Here is a 22,889-nt window from a genome sequence, read left to right on the forward strand (position 1 = left end):
TTTACAACCTATGCTACACTTGTGAGAAACACATTTTGGTTTATTTCATTTCATTTACGAGATCTGTCAATTTCATCATTGTCTTTTGTTTGGAGCGTTCTTGTCAATGTTGAGTAAGGACTTGCAGGCATAGAAGTAGGACTAAATGTACAACTGGTGATACATGTAATGGGAAATTGATATACACTAAGAATCAAAAGCAAACAATTCACACAATGAAGTTATGAAACAATGTCATGCATAGGTGTAATAGGTGGCAGGGAAGTCAGGCGCAGGAGAGTCAAGTGGAGTGTAAAATGGAGTCTTTTAATAAAGTCCACGGAGTATGCTCCATAACACTAAACGTACATAAACAAACATGGGTACGAGGACCCGACGCTCACCTAATACAACAAACACACTACACTGACAATAAAACAATCTCTGACAAAGACATGAGGGGAAACAGAGGGTTAAATACACAATAGGTAATGAATGTGATAGAAAACAGGTGTGTGGGAAGACAAGACAAAACCAATGGAAAAAAAAAAAAAAGGATCAATGATGGCTAGAAGACCGGTGACGTCGAACGCTGAGCACCGCCCAAAAAAGGAGAGGCAACGACTTCGGAAGAAGTCACGACAAACAATGAATGTGCACAAATTGGCGGGAGAGCCCATTCTGACGAGAGAAGTTGTCATCGGAATTTCATAATTCCTAAATGTGTACATTAATTAAATCACTCGTCCTGTAGACTGGGAAAAGCAATGCCGGTTGGATTCCGTCACCGTCTCTGTCGACCTTAGATATATGTATATAACGGCCTGTTCTTTAAACCTCAATTCAGAGGCCAGGTCTTTAAATAACGGGTCCAGACCTGCCCGTGCACGGTTTTCTGCGTTACTACCTTCAGATGACAGAGGCAGGTTTGGAAATCCGCTCGAAGGACCAAATTGTCATCGGAATTTCATAATTCCTATTCGTGTACATTTACTAAATCACTCAGTCTATTTATAAGAATTTGTTAGATTCTTATTTGCATAAAATAGACAGAGACCAGTCTTATCAAAATTAGATAATAGTATTTATTCTCGGAGCTCGCTGCCATGGAACCACGAACAACAGTTTATATACAAAATACGACGACATTGGTTATAGAATGAATCTCCTCCTCTCGACCAAGACATTACATTACATTTACATTTAAGTCATTTAGCAGACGCTCTTATCCAGAGCGACTTACAAATTGGTGCATTCACCTTATGACATCCAGTGGAACAGCCACTTTACAATAGTGCATCTAAATCTTTTAAGGGGGTGAGAAGGATTACTTTATCCTATCCTAGGTATTCCTTAAAGAGGTGGGGTTTCAGGTGTCTCCGGAAGGTGGTGATTGACTCCGCTGTCCTGGCGTCGTGAGGGAGTTTGTTCCACCATTGGGGGCCAGAGCAGCGAACAGTTTTGACTGGGCTGAGCGGGAACTGTACTTCCTCAGTGGTAGGGAGGCAAGCAGGCCAGAGGTGGATGAACGCAGTGCCCTTGTTTGGGTGTAGGGCCTGATCAGAGCCTGGAGGTACTGAGGTGCCGTTCCCCTCACAGCTCCGTAGGCAAGCACCATGGTCTTGTAGCGGATGCGAGCTTCAACTGGAAGCCAGTGGAGAGAGCAGAGGAGCGGGGTGACGTGAGAGAACTTGGGAAGGTTGAACACCAGATGGGCTGCGGCGTTCTGGATGAGTTGTAGGGGTTTAATGGCACAGGCAGGGAGCCCAGCCAACAGCGAGTTGCAGTAATCCAGACGGGAGATGACAAGTGCCTGGATTAGGACCTGCGCCGCTTCCTGTGTGAGGCAGGGTCGTACTCTGCGGATGTGGTAGAGCATGAACCTACAGGAACGGGCCACCGCCTTGATGTTAGTTGAGAACGACAGGGTGTTGTCCAGGATCATGCCAAGGTTCTTAGCGCTCTGGGAGGAGGACACAATGGAGTTGTCAACCGTGATGGCGAGATCATGGAACGGGCAGTCCTTCCCCGGGAGGAAGAGCAGCTCCGTCTTGCTGAGGTTCAGCTTGAGGTGGTGATCCGTCATCCACACTGATATGTCTGCCAGACATGCAGAGATGCGATTCGCCACCTGGTCATCAGAAGGGGGAAAGGAGAAGATTAATTGTGTGTAGTCTGCATAGCAATGATAGGAGAGACCATGTGAGGTTATGACAGAGCCAAGTGACTTGGTGTATAGCGAGAATAGGAGAGGGCCTAGAACAGAGCCCTGGGGACACCAGTGGTGAGAGCGCGTGGTGAGGAGACAGATTCTCGCCACGCCACCTGGTAGGAGCGACCTGTCAGGTAGGACGCAATCCAAGCGTGGGCCGCGCCGGAGATGCCCAACTCGGAGAGGGTGGAGAGGAGGATCTGATGGTTCACAGTATCGAAGGCAGCCGATAGGTCTAGAAGGATGAGAGCAGAGAGAGAGAGTTAGCTTTAGCAGTGCGGAGCGCCTCCGTGATACAGAGAAGAGCAGTCTCAGTTGAATGACTAGTCTTGAAACCTGACTGATTTGGATCAAGAAGGTCATTCTGAGAGAGATAGCGGGAGAGCTGGCCAAGGACGGCACGTTCAAGAGTTTTGGAGAGAAAAGAAAGAAGGGATACTGGTCTGTAGTTGTTGACATCGGAGGGATCGAGTGTAGGTTTTTTCAGAAGGGGTGCAACTCTCGCTCTCTTGAAGACGGAAGGGACGTAGCCAGCGGTCAGGGATGAGTTGATGAGCGAGGTGAGGTAAGGGAGAAGGTCTCCGGAAATGGTCTGGAGAAGAGAGGAGGGGATAGGGTCAAGCGGGCAGGTTGTTGGGCGGCCGGCCGTCACAAGATGCGAGATTTCATCTGGAGAGAGAGGGAGAAAGAGGTCAGAGCACAGGGTAGGGCAGTGTGAGCAGAACCAGCGGTGTCGTTTGACTTAGCAAACGAGGATCGGATGTCGGATGTCGTCGACCTTCTTTTCAAAATGGTTGACGAAGTCATCTGCAGAGAGGGAGGAGGGGGGGGGGAGGGGGAGGAGGATTCAGGAGGGAGGAGAAGGTGGCAAAGCTCCTAGGGTTAGAGGCAGATGCTTGGAATTTAGAGTGGTAGAAAGTGGCTTTAGCAGCAGAGACAGAGGAGGAAAATGTAGAGAGGAGGGAGTGAAAGGATGCCAGGTCCGCAGGGAGGCGAGTTTTCCTCCATTTCCGCTCGGCTGCCCGGAGCCCTGTTCTGTGAGCTCGCAATGAGTCGTCGAGCCACGGAGCGGGAGGGGAGGACCGAGCCGGCCTGGAGGATAGGGGACATAGAGAGTCAAAGGATGCAGAAAGGGAGGAGAGGAGGGTTGAGGAGGCAGAATCAGGAGATAGGTTGGAGAAGGTTTGAGCAGAGGGAAGAGATGATAGGATGGAAGAGGAGAGGAGAGAGTAGCGGGGGAGAGAGAGCGAAGGTTGGGACGGCGCGATACCATCCGAGTAGGGGCAGTGTGGGAAGTGTTGGATGAGAGCGAGAGGGAAAAGGATACAAGGTAGTGGTCGGAGACTTGGAGGGGAGTTGCAATGAGGTTAGTGGAAGAACAGCATCTAGTAAAGATGAGGTCGAGCGTATTGCCTGCCTTGTGAGTAGGGGGAAGGTGAGAGGGTGAGGTCAAAGAGGAGAGGAGTGGAAAGAAGGAGGCAGAGAGGAATGAGTCAAAGGTAGACGTGGGGAGGTTAAAGTCGCCCAGAACTGTGAGAGGTGAGCCGTCCTCAGGAAAGGAGCTTATCAAGGCATCAAGCTCATTGATGAACTCTCCGAGGGAACCTGGAGGGCGATAAATGATAAGGATGTTAAGCTTGAAAGGGCTGGTAACTGTGACAGCATGGAATTCAAAGGAGGCGATAGACAGATGGGTAAGGGGAGAAAGAGAGAATGACCACTTGGGAGAGATGAGGATCCCGGTGCCACCACCCCGCTGACCAGAAGCTCTCGGCGTCTTCTTGGGTATGACGCTACTAGCTTGGCACACAATTAGTTGGGGAGTTTCTCCCATTATTCTCTGTAGATCCTCTCAAGCTCTGTGAGGTTGGATGGCACAGCTATTTTGAGGTCTTCCAGAGATGTTCGATCGGGTTCTAGACCAGGCTCTGGTTGGGCCACTCAAGGACAGTCAGAGACTTGTCCCGAACCTCATCCTGCATTGTCCTGGCTGTGTGCTTAGAGTCTTTGTCCTGTTGGAAGGTGAACATTCGCCCTCGTCTGGGGTCCTGAGTGCTCTGGAGCAGATTTTCATCTGTACTTTGCTCCATTCATCTTTCCCTCAATCCTGACTAGTCTCCCAGTCCCTGCCACTGAAAAACATCCCCACAACATCATGCTGCCACCACCATGCTTCATGGTATTGGCCAAGTGGTGAGCGGTGCCTGGTTTCCTCCAGACATGATTATTGGCATTCAGGCAAAAGAGTTCAATCTGGGTTTCATCCTGCCAGAGAATTTTGTTTCTCATGGTCAGAGTCCTTTAGGTCCCTTTTGGCAAACACTAAGAGGGCTGTCATGTGCCTTAAACTGAGGAGTGGCTTCCGTCTGGCCATTCTACCACAAAGGCCTGATTTCTGTAGTGCTGCAGAGATGGTTGTCCTTTTGGAAGGTTCTCCCATCTCCACAGAGGAACTCTGGAGCTCTGTCAGAGTGACCATCGGTTTCTTGGTCACCTTCCTGACCAAGGCCCTTCTCCCTCGATTGTTCAGTTTGGCCAGGTGGCCAGTTCTAGGAACAGTCTTAGTAGTTACAAACTTCTTCAATTTAAGAATGATGGAGGCCACTGTGTTCTTGGCGACCTTCAATGCTGGAGAATTTGTTTGGTACCCTTCCCCAGATTTGTGCCTCAACACAATCCTGTCTCAGAGCTCCAAGGACAATTCTTTCGAGCTCATAACTTGGTTTTTGCTCTGACATGCACTGTCAACTGTGGGACCTTATATAGATAAGTGTGTGCCTTTCCAAAGCATGTCCAATCCATTGAATTGACCACATGTGGACTCCAATCAAGCTGTAGAATCATCTCAAAGATGATCAATGGAAATAGGATGCACCTGAGCTCAATTTCGAGTCTCTCAGCAAAAGGTCTGAATACTCAGTTTTTTTGTAATAAATGTGAAAAAGTTTTATTTTTGCTTTGTCATTATGGGGTATTGTATGTAGATTGATGAACAAGGCTGTAACGTAACAAAATATGGAAAAAGTTAAGGGGTCTGAATACTTCCCGAATGCACTGTATTTGTTACAGTCTTGTGAAGGCTGGCTGAATCCTAGCAGAGTATGTCTTTTGTCTCAGCATGTCTACAGATACTCACTTTTCCCTGTTTTGCTTTTCTTGTAAACGGTGATACTGGAGACTGTTATCAAACAAAACTGTGTAACCTAGCATCTGAGAAATGCATTGCCATTAATTGGAATGTTGGTTATCCTTCCACAATGTCACAAACGATGGCAGAAATGTCAAGTTATGTATCACAATATGATTTATTACAAGATTAAGGGTAAATTGGGCAACTTTCATAAGGTCTGAATGCCTTATATGGAATACAGTATGACAACGGGAGTCTGTATTGAAAACATGCTGTCAGGGGAGATACCTATTTAGGCAACCCCTAACTGCTGGGTGGCTCAGTCCGGGCCCTGGTGGTCTACCGTCCTGTGGGTTGTCACTCTGGTCTTGGCCCAACACACCCAAAACCAATAATGTTTCACTAAGATCCTAAAGCTGAGTAGAGGTGTGTTGGATTGGGGCGCTGCAGGATGGTAAGACCCCTAGGGGCAGGATGGGGTGACCCAGCTATATTTGGTGTAAAAGTAAAAAAAGCTCTACAATACTATTAGGCCTATGAGAGTAATTATATGGAGGATGTGCTGTTTCTGTGTGTTAATGAGTATGTGTAGTTGTATGTGTTTTTTTGTATTTTTGTTTCCAAACCTTTCACTTGTAAAAAAAAATAGTTGACAGAGTTGAGGAATTGACTAGACTGGTGGGGGTCAGGTGTGCAGGTGGCTTGGGCCGGCTGGGCAGTCTGGCTGGGCAGTCTGGCTGAAATTTGATATAGAGGACGTCTTAATGAAGACCGTCAAAAGTCTTTGTACTTGATTTTTTTTAAAGAGTTATTATATTTATTAGGCTATTTGTTAAAGGTGCAACAATATTGATTATTGAATTACCTTTGATGTAGTTCAGTCTTAAACATATTTAATGATGACCTTTATTTAACTAGGCAAGTCAGTTAAGAACAAATTCTTATTTTCAATGATGACCTAGGAACAGTGGGTTAACTGCCTGTTCAGGGGCAGAATGACAGATTTGTACCTTGTCAGCTCGGGGGTTTGAACTTGCAACCTTCCGGTTACTAGTCCAACGCTCTTACCACTAGGCTACCCTGCCGCCCCTAGCTTGCTTACTTTTTGTTGTTTTAAATAGAGATTGCAAGAAGGACCATGGTCAGTTTGGATTGTGTGGAAATGCAGGAAATTAGATTCTGATGCCCTCAAAAAATCTGGGGGAGAACCCCAAGACCTCCTACCAGGGTATGTCCCCCCCAACTTCTAAAACCAAAGTTTTGCCCCTGCCTTCAACTATCCGTCTACACCACAAGTTGGTCCAACCTCTTTAATTCACATCATTGTCTGATCCTGGCACTGTCCTTTCAGCACCTTTCGCTTAAAATGTAATATCATCAAGATCTGTTGCCTACGTCATACTCATCAATTATTTTTATTATTACAAATAGAAGATTATCACTTCTCACAATGTTGCTCCTGTCTCAGCTTCCAGTATTTATGCTGCAATAGATTGTGTCAGGGGGCTAGGGTCTGTTATATCTGGAGTATTTTTCCTGTCTTATCCGGTGTCCTGTGTGAATTTAGGTATGCTCCCTCTAATTCTCTCTCTCTCTCTTTTTCTTTCTCCTTCTCTCTCCCTTTCTTTTTCTTTCTCCTTCTCTCTTCCTTTCTCTCTCTCTTCTCTCAGAGGATTTGAGCCCGAGGACCATGCCTCAGGACTACCTGGCCTGATGACTCCTTGCAGTCCCCAGTCCACCTGGTCATGCTGCTGCTCCAGTTTCAACTGTTCTGCCTGCGGCTATGGAAACCTGACCTGTTCACTGGATGTGCTACCTTGTCCCGGACCTGCTGTTTTGGACTCTCTCTCTTCCGCATCTGCTGTCTCTAACTCTGAATGATCGGCTATGAAAAGCCAACTGACATTTACTCCTGAGGCGCTGACTTGTTGCACCCTCTACAACCACTGTGATTTTTTTTATTTGACCCTGCTGATCATCTATGAACATCTTGGTCATGTTCTGTTATAATCTCCACCCGGCACAGCCAGAAGAATACTGGCCACCCCTCAGAGCCTAGTTCCTCTTTATGTTTCTTCCTAGGTTCCGGCCTTTCTAGGGAGTTTTTCCTAGCCACCGTGCTTCTACATCTGCATTGCTTGCTGTTTGGGGTTTTAGGCTGGGTTTCTGTACAGCACTTCATGACATCGGCTGATGTAAAAAATCTGTCCTTTTGTCTGATGAGTCCAAATTTGAGATTTTTGGGTTCAACCGCTGTGTCTTTATGACACACAGAGTCAATGGATGATCTTTGCAAGTATGGTTCCCACCGTGAAGCATGGAGGAGGATGTGCTATGGTGTGGGGGTGCTTTGCTGGTGACACTGTCTGTGATTTAGTTATAATTCAAGGCACACTTAACCAGCATGGCTACCACAGCGTTCTGCAGCGATATGCCATACCATCTGTTTTGCGCTTAGTGGGACTATCATTTGTTTTTCAACAGGACAATGACCCAACACACCTCCAGGCTATTTGACCAAGAAGGAGAGTGATGGAGTGCTGCATCAGATGACATGGAATCTACAATCCCCCAACCTCAACCCAACTGAGATGGTTTGGGATGAATTGGACCTCAGAGTGAAGGAAAAGCAGACAACAAGTGTTCGGCATATGTGGGAACTCCTTCCAGACTGTTGGGAAAGCATTCCTCATGAAGCTGGTTGAGAGAATGCCAACAGTGTCATCAAGGCAAAGGGTGGCTACTTTGAAGAATCTCAAATCTAAAAAATATTTGTATTTCTTTAACACTTTTTTTGGTTACTACATGATTCCACGTGTTATTTCATAGTTTTGATGTCTTCACTATTATTCTACCATGTAGAACATAGTGAAAATAAAGAAAACCCCTTGAATGAGTAGGTTCAACATGTTCAAGATAGCATGCAAAGGTTGCAGGTCTGTGGAGATCTCCATAATTATTATAATAATCTGCGAAGAACCTTGAACAGCATTGAACACTTGCACTATGTAACTTTAATGTAATCTCAACTACAATCCAGGTAATTTGGTTGTGCTATTAGATGAAGCATAGTGGTAGCACATTAAATTGTTGTATAAATCCTCAAATATCTGACATTGTATTCCCATTTGAACTTTTAAATAGTTGAAAGCGCAGTGATAACACATTTAGATGACAACTATACCAAAAACCCGGCATTGTTTTTCCTCTGTAATTTGGTTGTGCTTTTAGATGGTTGAAATCATAGTGATAAGACAATGATAATTCAACAAACTTCTGGCTGTCTTTTCGAGTGGGTGAATAAAGGTTGAAATCTCATTGGTCAACGTCTCAACCAAATATGACCCATTTCTCCACTGTTGAAATGATGTGGTGTGCCCGGTGGGATTTGTGGTTTATTGGAAGTGTGGCTTTCAGTTATGTTTGGCCACCCATCCCATGAGAGTGAATGTCCTTCCAGTTCATCTGAATGTCCTTCCAGTTCATCTGAATGTCATTCCAGTGCACCGCTTGCTATGAATTCTATCTGATGGTGTTTGCATGTTTAGGTAAAAATACAAATAATGTCCCGTTTGGAACACTGACAAGTAGAGCATTCCAAAATAAATCCAATCAGTCTGATTGGGTGCCTACGCGGCTGCAATAGACTTCCTCATGGCTCATTATGCAGTATGGAGGCTATGGAAGAACAAGAACAAAGGCTCAAAAAACACCCAAATATGATGTCCTCTTAGAGAAACGTCAAAGCTCGCAGTATAGAGATGCAGTGCTTTAGATGTTGTACCCATGAAATTGTGTCATTCCAGTTTACTATATTCTATTTTGTGCGATTTGAGCGGTTTCCCCTACCAGCTGCGCTGTGTGGGCTCGACGGAGAACTGACATTTCAACTCATTTTGCCATGGTTCAGAGAAAATGTTGCCGTTTTAAAGCTAATTTCCTTTAATTCTACACTTTTTACCATCGTTTATGTTCATATGATATCAGGCCGGCCCTCGGCCTCCAGGTGGCCCTCAATCCTGTGTGCCTGTTCGATAATCCGGACCTGCTCTCAGTGTCGTGTTGCAGGTCTTTAGAAGTTGTACACATGAAATTGGGTAATTCCGAACTTTTTCTGTACAGCTATATTCTATTTTGTGCAACTCGAGCGGTTTCCCCAACCAGCTGTTCTGCGCAAGCTACATGGAGAAGCAGCACAGCTGGTAGGGGAAACTGCTCGAAGTTCTAGGGGGAAAGAATCAGAGCTCTAGGAGGAGGCCTGAGTTTCCGATTTGGAATTTCGAGTTGGATGACCTTTCAAAACAAATATTCCCAGTCAGAGCTTGTTTTTTTCCTGAGTTCTCAGTTTTCAAAAGCGTGCTGAAGTTGGAGGCAGGAGTTTTCCAAGTTGTCTTGGGTGCAGCATGATCCTCAAGTTTCCAACTTGGAATTTAGAGTTGGATGATCATTCAATACGATTTTTCCCAGTCGGCACTCCGTTTTCTTCTGAGCTCCTAGTTGTCTTGAACGCACTGACGTCAGATTATCTAGCCAAAAAGCATAAATGACATGTTATATTTGTCTGAAAATCTGTCTATCAATAGTTTGGCTCTGCTTGTGTCTATATTTGAGCGATTTACGCATCTGCAGGCATGTGGATTTCCTTAAAATGCTTGGCCAACGCATCACAAGGGCTAGCTTTGGGCCACAACATCGGGAGCCTGTGTATTGGGTACAGCAGCAACATGGTGCGGTTCAGACAAAAGTTGATAGTGAGGGACACATTTCACTTTACGACTGGTAAATAGTTCCTACAAATTATACATATGCTTTTGTTGACAGGAAAGTTTATTTTTTTTGTGAAGTCGGCAACATTGTTATGTAGTTACTTTCCGTCGATACACACCGGAACGATGCAGAAATCTGGGAGTCAAACCTACACTCCAATACAGACTCCCGGTGTTGTCACTCATCTGTGCGCAACTGCGCGTGCAACCGGAGAGAGTGAAGCGCGAGGATCAGCTGTCATCTTGCTGTCAGCAGGTTCAGCTAAACTTGTGTTTTCCATGTCAAGGTTCGTGACAAATCGGTGTTTTGCCAGATCTCGACCTCGTGTCCGGGAATACACGTAAAGATGGCGAAAAAGAGTAGTTCCAAAAAGTCATTCAAAAGCTTGTTTTCTAAAAGCGAAGCCAATTTAACCGACCCGGTGGAGAAAGATGACGGTGGACGTAAAATGTTTAAACTCTTCAAATTCAAAAAAAAGAGGAAACCCAAGAAAGATGAAGAGAAGCAAGTCGTCGCCGGGTAGGCTATGCCAAATACTTGAAATGGTTCCAGGATTTTCTTGTTGAAACAACATTCTGGTTTGGTGGAATGACACCTGTCGTAGGTTGCAATTTGAACTAATGGTCGTGATAACGTTACCATTATAATGTTCTACTGTAGTCCACAGACTTTAAATAGCATACTTTATTTATTTTGTGCATGACTTGAAATGAATTCACACTTTCGTTATATTTGTTGCCCGCATCTCTAAACAGTGGAAACAATTAGGCTTACAAATATATATGTGGCTTGGGTCTTCAGCCAGACCTTTCGGTTAGCCTACTGGCCCAACACTCTAACCTACCTTTCACAGTAATTGACTGGATAGTTATCATTATGGTTCATGATATAGTATAACATTGCATACATCTGCAGGGTTTATTCCGTTTGTGCTGTAGCTATTTAAAATGTATAACAACTTTTTCAGTTGTTCTGCAGTGTAACACAATAGAAGAAAATAGGAATAATCATATTATTATGTGATTATAAAGTCATTCATTTGTGTCATTCACAAATATAAAACCTACTGCTAGTAGCAATGTATTAATCAATAAATGTAATGTCCTAAAAAATACTTTGCACTTGCGATGACCGATGCACATTTCACACGCTCCATATTTGAAATCCATATCAGATATTTATTTGTACAACAGTGCATTTTGAGGTCAGTATTTAGCATTGAGAAACAAATACCTACAGAAAGCTGAGACCCTCCTTTCTATAATATGGACAACTGGTTGCTTCTAAATAATAATTATTCTAATGGTTGATGTTTTGCATGACTAGAAATGAAAAAGTTATTGATAAGGTAGGAACCGAAGTGTTGGTCAGTGTTTCCCAGGGGACCCTAATTACATTTTAATAGATGTTACATTTAGACAAATATTACAGAATAGGCTCTCTGATTCAGAACATACTGTTCCGCAAACAACATGCTGATCTACACCACACTGAATGCGATTTACAACCTCTATTAAGCATAGGGTTGCAAAGGTCGGAAACTTTCTGGTATATTTCTGGAATTTTCAGTGAATTTCAGTGAAATCATCCCATGTGAAGAGTCAACTCGTTCAATTCGTAACTAAATAGTTTGTTTTATTTCTATTGGAAGGAATTAATCATTTGCAGGAAAAAAGTTGTTGTGCTCGGTAGCGAATGGCACGCTAACGGTTTAGCTAACGTTAGCTAGCGAGCTAAAAACAACACTGTCTATGGGCTGACACTTTGGGATTATGGAGAGTGAATTAAATTGTTCCTTCGTCATCTTGCTAGCTAGTTAACTAGCTGTGGCCATCTGGCTAGAATCAACAAGGGCTTTCTACAACAAAAGCAACATTAGCCCCACTAGCAAGCTAGTTAGCCAACATTGGAAAGCTTCAAAGGAAAATACAGAGGGAATAGCATTGCCAAACTAAGCTTAAGAATGGAACTCTACTGCCAATTTTTGTTTTGGAGTATTTTAACAAGGCTGATGGCTTCAATGTCGATGTGGTCGAACACAAAAGAGATTGACCGCTGACGCTCTGTTCAGAGGTGCTAAGTACCCCCTGCACGCAAACGTTTGATCATTGTACTGGTACGTGGGATCCATTAGAGTAAACGTTTGCTTTGCTCTAGCTCGGTGCATTAGGTGCAATCATGTGGTTTTGTCGTTTTAGAAAGTGGCGGTTGACATCTGTTTTTATTGGCACCAATACATCAGGTCGCCTTATTTGAACAATGCCAAATATACACCTCAATACCTGGATCAACAGCAAGAGTAAACATCTCCTTTTCATAGAAGAGTTCATTCAAAGGCAGGAGGGCCAAACCAGCAAAACAATGGAGTCGAGGTTTAGGCAGTGTTTGTTTTGGTGTTGTTAGTCACTTCCAGGGTATCAAGGGTCGTTGCCATGTTTAACTATTTAGTATAGACTTTGGTGATAAATCACTTCCTTTTGTTATAAAATCAATTTTTACCAAGACAAATATGAGTATTCATGTTCTGAATCGTTCAGTGGGGTTCTTTCTCTAACATATCATTGACCTTATATCCAAAAAGTCAGATTTTCGTAACCTAATATATCCATTAATAATCACAGAGCCCTGTTGACATAGCAGTGCAGGTCTCTCTGAACAACTTTTGAAGATTTTTGCATTTTGTGGTCGTCATCTTCAAAGTTTTTCCCGTGTGTCGCAAAAGTAGCATGACATGAGCTGAATTTAGTCACCCGAATTCTGGCCATCAAAGATAAAAAAAAAACAATAACTTCTGAGCGGATTATGATAGAGGCATGAGGTCTGGACCATTGGTTTTCTTAGAGGATTATCTACACATAACCCACAACCCCTTCTAGTGAAACCACCTTTATCTCTTCAATGGGGAGTGGTGAAGGGGAAAGGTTTTAAGTACACATGTCTCATTGAAAATGTTTTTAAAAAAGGACATTAATCCCATATGTGAGACTCAGAACGACATACAATACCATTACAATATCCAGTCAGCATTGCCAAAACCACACAGGTAAAGATGCTTCCAAATATAGAGCACTCCATGCCGTTTAGTCTAAAAACCCAGTGTGGAGTGTTAACGGAACTTATCACGTAGTGCTCAGAGCAGTTGTGTGACAAGAGGCAAACTGGCCTCAGCATAACCCTTTTTCCACAATTAAAAAAAAATAAAAAATTTGTCTTGACACAACTCAAGGCACGTCCCACTCCATTCTGTCCTTGTGTGTAGCTTAGCTTCTTCACGGTCATCTGTCTAGCCAGAATTGTAGCTACATTATCTGTATCTAAGGAGGACTGTCTATATGGACATATTTATGCCTTAGCACAGAGAAGGGGCACAATGAGAAATTGTGTACTTTCCACCACTTGTCCACACTCCCCTCTTCATAGTTCTACAATGGTAGCTAAATCAATAGTGAAACCAATATGTGCTTGATATTTTTTTGACCCAGTACCTTCTCCCATCTCTGAAAGTTATGTTGCCTTATATTGTTCATGTCTAGCCATTTGACTATTGATCCCAACTGTCATGTCCACTCAGTGACCCCGGTATACGAGCATTCTTGTATGCTCCACAATGTGTTTTCTGGATCTCGAAACGACGCTTCCGTCAACAGACCTTATTGGTTTACTGGGTGTGCAAATAAGAGTTTGTTGACCTGCAATTAAGGCATATCAGCAAGAGATAATAGTAGTTTACTCTGTAGAATTCTCATGTTTTATAGCACTGTATTTATTGCCCAACATTTGAGTTAAACAGACTGAGTCGAATAGATGTTGGGTGAAACGTCCTAGACTCCAACCGAACGTCATATTATACATGCATGCTTGCAAATGTGTGTCAATACCAGTCTCCCCCGTACTACTACACTGAACAGAAATGTTAAAACCACATGCAACAATTTCAAAGATGTTACACATAAGGAAATCGGGCAATTAAAATAGATCCGTTAGTCCCTAATCTATGGATTTGACTGGAAATACAGATCTGCATCTGTTGGTCACAGATACAGTAAAAGGTAGGGACGTGGATCAGAAAACCAGTCGGTATCTGGTGCGACCACAATTTGCATCGTGCAGCGCGACACATCCCCTTTGCATAGAGTTGATCGGGCTGTTGATTGTGGATTGTGGAATGCAAAGTTGCTGGATGTTGGCGGGAACTGGAACAGGCTGTCATATACATCAATCCAAGGCATCACAAACATGCTCAATAGATGACATGTCTGGTGAGTACGCAGGCCATGGAAGAACTGGGACATTTTTCAGCTTCCAGGAATTGTGTACAGATCTTTGCAACATGTGGCTGTGCATTATCATGCTGAAACATGAGGTGATGGAGGCGGATGAATGACACGACAATGGGCCTCAGGATCCTATCATGGCATCTCTGTACATTCAAATTGCCATTGATAAAATGCAGTTGTGTTCGTTGTCCGTAGTTTATGCCTGCCCATACCATAACCCCACCGCCACCATGGGGCACTCTGTTCACAACATTGACATCAGCAAACCATCTGTCATCTGCCTTGTACAGTTGAAACCAGGATTCACTCTTCAAGAGCACACTTCAGTGGCCATTGAAGGTGAGCATTTGCCCACTGAAGTCAGTTCCGATGCCAAACTGCAGTCAGGTCAAGACCATGGTGAAGACGAAGAGCACGCAGATGAGCTTCCCTGAGACGGTTTCTGACAGATTGCAGAAATCCTTCGTTTGTGCAAACCCAAAGTTTCATCAGCTTTCCGGGTGGCTGGTCTCAGACCATCCTGCAAGTGAAGAAGCCAGATGTGGAGGTCCTGGGCTGGCGTGGTTACATCTAGTCTAAGGTTGTGAGGCTGTTTGCACTTTACTGTCAAATGATCTAAAAAGACGTTGGTAGAGAAATGAACATTCAATTCTCTGGCAACAGCTCTGGTGGACATTCCTGCAGTCAGCATGTCAATTGCACGCTCCCTCAACTTGAGACATCTGTGGCATTGTGTTGTGTGACACATTTTAGAGTTGCCTTTTATTGTCCCCAGCACAAGCTGCACCTGTGTAATGATCATGCTGTTTAATCAGCTTGACATGTTACAACTGTCAGGTGGATGGATTATCTTGGCAAAAGAGAAATGCTCACTTGACAGGAATGTAAATAAATGTGTGCACAAAATTCGTGAGAAATACACTTTTTGTGAACATTGAACATTTCCGGGATCTTTTATTTCAACTCACGAAACATGGGACCAACACTTAACATGTTGCGTTTATATTTTCGATTACTATACACTGAACAAAAATATAAACTTAATCATGCAACAGTTTCAAAGATTTTGCTGAGTATAGTTTGTTGTCAACTTGAATTAGATGATATACTGTGTGCATGTGATTCTATTAACGATTAAGGTTGGCATAACTCATCGTTTCATCAGCACTTTAAAATCCCAAATTTAATTTGTGAAGAATAGTCTGAGCCCTTAAGGTGAGCCTTACAGTATATTAAATCATTTGAATAGGGAAACTGGGTGGCTTGGCTGGCTGTGAACCAATATACATGTATATCTCTATGCAAATCCTGAACTCTTAAAGCATTCTGTCTAGTTACACTGAGGTGCTCCTCACTTTCTCCCTCTATTTCTGCCTGTGCAGATGGAGGCACCTGTCACCTGCTCTTTAGGTATGCCCAGTTGAACAGCAGCCAAATCATGTCTTAGATCGGAAGATGTCGGTCGATGAGCCTTTATATGAAGTCTTTATGAAGCCCACACAAGCAAGGCATTGTGCTTCTGTCAGGGTATACATGTCGCCAGGGAAGGATCTTGGAAGATGACATGACCCGTCTACATGCATCAACACTCTTCCCTCTGAGCCAGAGAAACCCCATGCTTGTCTTCTCTGTGGGATGATGGATGGACAGAATGATTGACAGGCCAAGCACTGCAGATGACACGGTAGAAACTTGAAAGTGAGGCGATGGGTTTTGTTTGTAGTTGTTTGTGTGTGTAGAAGACATTGAACCTGTCTGATTTTATAGCGCTCGACAGTCTCTCCTTAACAGCAGACCTATACTGTATTTTAGGGAGGAATGCTGTACCCTTGAGGTGAAAATATGGAATTTGGAATTGGATCACTCCAATGGATCATCTGCCACTCATTCAACTTCACTCCCTTTACATGCAATACCTCATCATGACATTGGCGATGTCTGTCTATTGTAACAGAGATCATATAAAAAAAATATACTGTATATTTTATTTGATCTTTTATAAACAATACAAAACATACACATACAAATGACAACAGCATACAAACATCAACTACATCACACCTGCCCAGACCCACTAGCACACCCCCCCCATGGCCTTAAACGGCACCATTTTGTTTCTCTCTGTCGCCCACACACTTTCTATTTTTAGATAAAGCATTTGACCTTTCCATTGCGTTAACGACTGAGGATTGGTTGATTTCCAGCTTTTAAGTATACTATATATTTTTAAGATGATTAACGAGAAAGGTATCGTCCAACCAATCAGGTATCTCACTGCACCCTCATATGCCTTGTCTTGATATATGCAGACAAATGGATTAAAAGTGCATTTCCATTGTAATACGTCTGACAGCCAACTTTCTAACTCCGCACATAGCTTGTGAAGGCCAGATGACCTGGCCTGCACAAACACCCAACTTCAACCAAATTGAGATGGTTTGGGATGAGTTGTGCCGCAGAGTGATGGAAAAGCAGCCAACAAGTGCTCAGCATATGTGGGAACTCGGTTGGAAAATCATTCCGGGTGAAGCTGGTTGAGAGAATGCCAAGAGTGTGCAAAGCTGTCATCGAGGCAAAGGGTGGCTACTTTGAAGAATCTCAAATAATTCCATGTGTGTTATTTCATACTTTTGATGTCTTCACTATTATTCTACAATGTAGAAAATAGTAAAAAAATAAGAAAAACCTTTGAATGAGTACAGGTGTGTTCAAACTTTTGACTGGTACTTTATAAAGTATCAAATATTTTCTCAAGCAACCTGAATATGGTCTGTCTACACATTCTAAAGGTGGTTTAGTGTTAATCGCTCAAGAGGTTTAAGCGCTAGAGCGAGTGGAATAATAAGTATGTAAGAAATCTAGAGTTGTGCTTTGCCTTCAGCAAGCACACCTAATCAGGTTGTGTTTGTGTGTTCGTTCTCCAGTGCTGCTGAGACCAATGGATCTGGTGGTGATGCCCTGGGGAGGGATGCTGAGGACTGGCCTGATGTCAGTCACACCAAGAAGACCAGATCTCTGACTGCTCCCAGATCAAAGGTCAGTTAAGGCATCCGCATGCATCCCAACTGACAGTTCGGTAGAGTTTATGCCTATATTTTGATGACATTTTGTGACGTTTCGGTGGAATTTGGTGAGGGGTTTTTGAGTTGTTCGGGCACACCGCATTTTTTCTGAAGGCAAGCCGAAGTTCGGACCAAAGTCTACGCCCCTTTGTCGGTGATTGATCAACCATAGTGATTCTTGTCATTCAACGAGATGACTCGTTTTCATATTTTTCCATTGACAAATACCCCGCCAAACATCTTATTTAAATGTAAAATTGTGTGACTAATATCTCTTTAAAACAAACGTCAAAATTAATGACCGATTTCTTGAGTTATTTTAGATTAATTTGGACTATTTTGAGTAAGTATATACTGGCTACGGCACCTCAAAATGGACAAACGAACACTCGTTTGGTTCGGCTTGCCGAGTTCGACTAGGCTCCAGTCGAAATGAAGCATGTTGATGCTTTTAGGGTCTGTCAGTCCTTCTGGAGATATAGTGCATTGGGAAAGTATTCAGACCCCTTCACTTTTTCCACATTTTGTTACATTACAGCCTTGTTCTAAAATGTATTCAATTAATTTTAATCTGATACCCCATAATGACAAAGCGAAAACAAGTTTAGACATTTTTGCAAATGTATTAAAAATAAAAAACAGATACCTTACTTACGTATGTATTCAGACCCTTTGCTATGAGACTCAAAATTGAGCTCAGGTGCATCCTGTTTCCACTGATCATCCTTGAGATGTTTCTACAACTTGATTGGAGTCCGCCTGTGGTAAATTCAATTGATTGGACGTGATTTGGAAAGGCTGTCTATGTAAGGGACTGTCTATATAAGGTCCCAGAGTTGACAGTGCATGTCAGAGCAAAAACCAAGCCATGAGGTCCAAGGAATTGTCCTTGGAGCTCAGAGACAGGATTGTGTTGAGGCACAGATCTGGGGAAGGGTACCAAAACATTTCTGCAGCATTGAAGGTCCCCATTACTTTCAAAAATAAACTTTATATTTCGATGGAAATATATGGGTAGCCATGAGAAAGAACCGCTGCCTCACATAGCAATCAACTATCGAGGATCGCTATGGGGCGCAATCAGGCGATGTAGGCTTGTACATAATCGTCCATCCTTAAAACAAACAAACACACACACACACACACACACACACACACACACACACACACACACACACACACCTTCTGTGTGGTTACAGTAGGCTAACATATGTCAATGGTTTTAAGAACAGCAGTAACATCAGGCAGGATTTAGGCTACCAACTGCCTAGCCAGTTGTAGCTCAATCTTGGGTGCAATGATCACGTTCCTGCACTGACTGTGTGGAGGCTCATTGATTTTAACGTTACGTTAGCCTACATGATACACTAGTAAAGTCATCAAATATATAGCTGTCGGCTATATTAGCCACGACGTAGCCTTTTTATCCGAAAACAATCATTTGGGGTATCATCTTTCCAAGGGCACAGTCTGAATTCACCGACCGACGTTCCTCTGCACTGCCTCGTGCAACTTTTTCTCAGCTGGCACAATTTGATTGGCCGCTGTCCGATTCAAACTCTAAACCGTTAAATGAAGAGTTGATGCGTTGCACACTGTTTAAAATAGCATTATTTTTCATATTTGGGCTTCGAGAGGGTATCAAGTCAGTTCCAGTTAAAAGGCTCAAGTCCAAGTTCAGTCACGAGTCATTGGTGTTAAAGTCAAAGTCGAGTTGCAAGTCATCATATTTGTGACTCGAGTCCAAGTCATATGACTCGAGTCCACACCTCTGCTGTAAAGTAACAACATGTGGGGGAAAGGAAGGGGTCTGAATCATTTCCAAATGCGCTGTAAGTTTGTAATGTTGGTGTGAGCCACACCTGGATAAAAAAAAATACTATTTCAATTACTTTCACATACTTTGAAATGTAAGTGTTTTGATATTTTTTCTTTGAAAATAAAAGCATTGGAATGTATTTAGAAATACACATGGAAAGTATTGGTATATATTTGAAAATACAAAATACTTAAATACTCCAATTAATTTGAACCCTGGTATGTTTGGCCCTACCGGGATGTATTTGGAAACAATTATTTGAAAATAGTTTCAAATAGCCTACTATTTATTGGAAATTATTTGAAAATACTTTCTAGTGCTCAGTGATTAAGCGACATTTATTTTTTTTATAGGTTATTAAAGAACTAATTGACAGATGTCGGTTCAATTACTTGAATTCCATTTAGTTCTTTGGGGGTGTGGATTTTGGCCACATTTTTTGAAAATGCAAAAACACAGAAAATAAGTATTTATAGAATCTGTCATTTTCTTGCACTTTAGGCTATCCTTTTCTCTCAAACAAACATTGGGTAATCTGTGTCTCTTAAGTTGTCGCCACCGCTGTCAGTCCATCTGGAGATCTATTTAAGCAATAATATATGAGAGGCCATGTGTTATGACATTTTTATCATGGCTGTGCTGTGATCATAGAATATACTGTAATGTATGTCCAAAGTACTTCAGTTGTTCCTTTCCCTTTAACCTAATGTAATATGAAACTGTTGTAGCTCATCACACGACATGGGCTTTACCTTTGTGTTTGTCTAGGTTGTGTCTAGGATATCTCTATGTTTGTCCTAGTGACTCCATTTGTATCTCAATTTTGTCCAATGCTGTTTGCTGTAGTGTTTTCAGGCTCAACTGCCAGTTCTGTGTGGATATTTGTGATGATGGTCAGTATATTTGCTGTGGTATTATCCCAGTGGAGTTCCAGTTCTAGTAGATGTTTGCTCTGTAGTCATTGTCCACTGTCCTCAGTCTTTTTTCAGTTAAGCCCAATATGGGTGCAGCTGATCCGCGTACTGGATCTTACCACTTCACTTTCTGTAATGACTGTAGCTCAGTTTGAGAAATAGTAATGCACATGAATCAAAAATGTAGTTATAGAATTATATCATCATCGGAATAGAATCATAGTTACAATTCTGTAAAAAAACATTAAAAAAAAAAAATATTTTTAATACAATTATGTCAAAAATATATTTCCTTATCAGCTTAACAGCTATGGTATCGATTTAATTTGCTTTACTATAGTATGACTGTAGCTCACTCCTAACTGTTAAGGTGCAGCATCTTTTTTTCAGTAGTGGTGCTTGGGTAAAAAAATGAAGCCATATTACACCCTATGTGTTCTGATAATTGCGTGCTTTTCTCTATAAATCCTGTTAGTTCATATGGCTTGTGACCGTGATATATAGACCTAAAGAAGACAGTGAGAAGACGGTGGCAGAATACATTCAACCACACCTTTTTGTTTCATCATAAAACTGGAACGCAAACCACTGTCAGGCAAAGTCCACAATGTGTATTGCATGTAACAAACAGTTACATGGTCTACAGCACGGTCAAGCAAGTTAACTAAACAACTATTCATTTAGATCCACAGAGAGTTACCAGAAGTCGCAAAGAAAACAGGAGCCGCCTCCCGTATTCCAGTACCATTTGAACTTCAACATTTCAACATCATTAAATCACCTATGCTTAGTCTAATACAATGACAACTAGGGCTGACCCCAATAAGTCGATTGTTTGGTCGTTAGTCGACCGAGATTGTTTTAGTCGAGCAGTAACAAATATATATTGCTGATTGATGGCCTAGAATAAAAGCCCATTTATGCTTGATTAGAAAATGTGGTCAGTGGCTCCATCTGGAGAGTGTGATGCAATTGCTGAGCCTGCAGAGGCCAAATCGAGCTCCGTATCGCATCGCCATGCGCCTTCCACATTTTGAAACAATGCGGTGGGCTCTGTATAGCTCAGCATGGATTGGTTGATGGTAGTTGTGGGCGGTACATCCCGTATAAACACAAACTCACTTCCTTGACAACAGCTCTGCTCCGCAAAGCGCAAGAGGTATGAATGCCCCGACTTCTGCTGAGGCCATATCAGCGTAAATGATGCATGGTTAATGACGATGTCGGATTGACTAAGCGCCCAGATGCACAACGCACTTCTCTCTCCAGAATACGCTCTCCTGACAATTTGTACACATTCCTTGTTTCATAACTTTATTGTGTGTATTGTTTGGGTAAGATTGTTTGTGTTAATCAATTCCCATTTACATAAAGTATATCACCAGTAGTACATTTACTGTTAATTCTTATAATTTCTAATCAACAATGTTTGTAACTTTGGTTACGGTCATTTATTTTAATGCATTCAATATTATTCCAGTCTTCCTGTTCTCATTGTCGAACGTGGACACATTGTTTGCAGAGTTTACAACTTATGCTAGCTACACTTGTGAGAAACAAGTTTCGGTTTATTTCATTTCATTTACGAGATCTGTCAATTTCATCATTGTCTTTTGTTTGGAGCACTCTTGTAAATGTCGAGTAAGGACGTGCAGGCATAGAGGTAGGCCTTTTGGCTATCTGGCCTGCGTGCAAATGTAGGCATATCGAGGTTAGAGCATTGGGCCTGTAACGGGAAGGTTGCTGGATCGAATCCCAGAGCTGACAAGGTCAAAATCTGTCTTTCTTCCCCTGAGCAAGGCAGTTAACCCATTGTTCCCCGGGTGCTGAAGACACCTGGTAGCCCCCCGCACCTCTCTGATTAAGGCTGCTCCCTGCACCTCTCTGATTAAGGCAGCCCCCCGCACTTCTCTGAAACAAAGTATTTTGAATTACAATAGTTCCTCAATGTATTTGAAAAATCTTTCCAGCTCTCTCCCTTTCAATAATCAGCCAGTGTGAAAGGGAATCATGTCATGCTCTAATCCAGTGGAAACATCATAAAATAGGCTTGACTTGGGCTGAAATAGGTTCCGGTACTCATTTTGGGTGCCGGTACTGTTTGTATTTAGGTGTAGGAGCTCCACAATACTTTGAGCTAATATTTTATAAGAGGAACAAGAGCTCAATCAGTAGAGAATGTAAGGTGCTGGTACTCTGCTCCGGTGAGCTCCTGCCCAAGTCAAGTAAATCTTCTTATCTCTTGCGCAAATAGCCTACAGCTGTGTCTGTCCCGAGGACACTGGCACAGGAATCTGAGGGCCCAGAATATTTTATACAATGTTGCAAGTTTCGGGGTTGGGCCCAACTTAATAGTTGATACAATGTTTCGAGTTTGTTGCAGACAGACCATGCATAGCTAAAATGATTTGTAGGATATTTATTTTCAGCAGGATATTTTCTACCTGCAGGCTATTTGTTTGCTTTATGTAGGCTTGTTAGATAGATGGTTACTTTTTATGTTTTGTATCATTTTCATTTATATTTGGATAGATTGTTTTGATTAACCACATGACAATGATTTTGAGATATGAAGATGTTATTATAAATTAGATGAAACTTTCACTGAAATGTGTACATGAATACCATAACTGGCACGCATATTAGTCCAATCAACGTAAGCTAAATATGATGTTCATGGTTCTGATTCCTGTGTGTGTGTGTGTGTGTGTGTGTGTGTGTGTGTGTGT

At 42.6% G+C, this 22,889-nt stretch overlaps 1 protein-coding gene across 4 annotated transcripts in view; it reads left to right on the forward strand.

Annotated features, from left to right (window-relative positions):
* Positions 1–9,940: 9,940 nt before the first annotated feature.
* Positions 9,941–22,889, forward strand: part of LOC118398275 (beta/gamma crystallin domain-containing protein 1-like) — an 81,277-nt gene continuing 68,328 nt past the window's right edge. For 2 of the 4 annotated variants that reach the window (XM_035793456.2, XM_035793458.2), the window contains exons 1-2: positions 9,941–10,100; positions 17,290–17,401. In XM_035793456.2, coding sequence (XP_035649349.1) covers positions 9,970–10,100; positions 17,290–17,401 — 243 coding nt within the window. In that variant the 5' untranslated portion in view covers positions 9,941–9,969. Of the gene's footprint in view, positions 10,101–10,151; positions 10,608–17,289; positions 17,402–22,889 lie in introns of those variants that run through there. The other 2 variants (XM_035793457.2, XM_035793459.2) reach the window with 1 other exon arrangement.

This window comes from Oncorhynchus keta, chromosome 19, assembly GCF_023373465.1.
Source record: "Oncorhynchus keta strain PuntledgeMale-10-30-2019 chromosome 19, Oket_V2, whole genome shotgun sequence".
Lineage (NCBI taxonomy): Eukaryota > Metazoa > Chordata > Actinopteri > Salmoniformes > Salmonidae > Oncorhynchus > Oncorhynchus keta.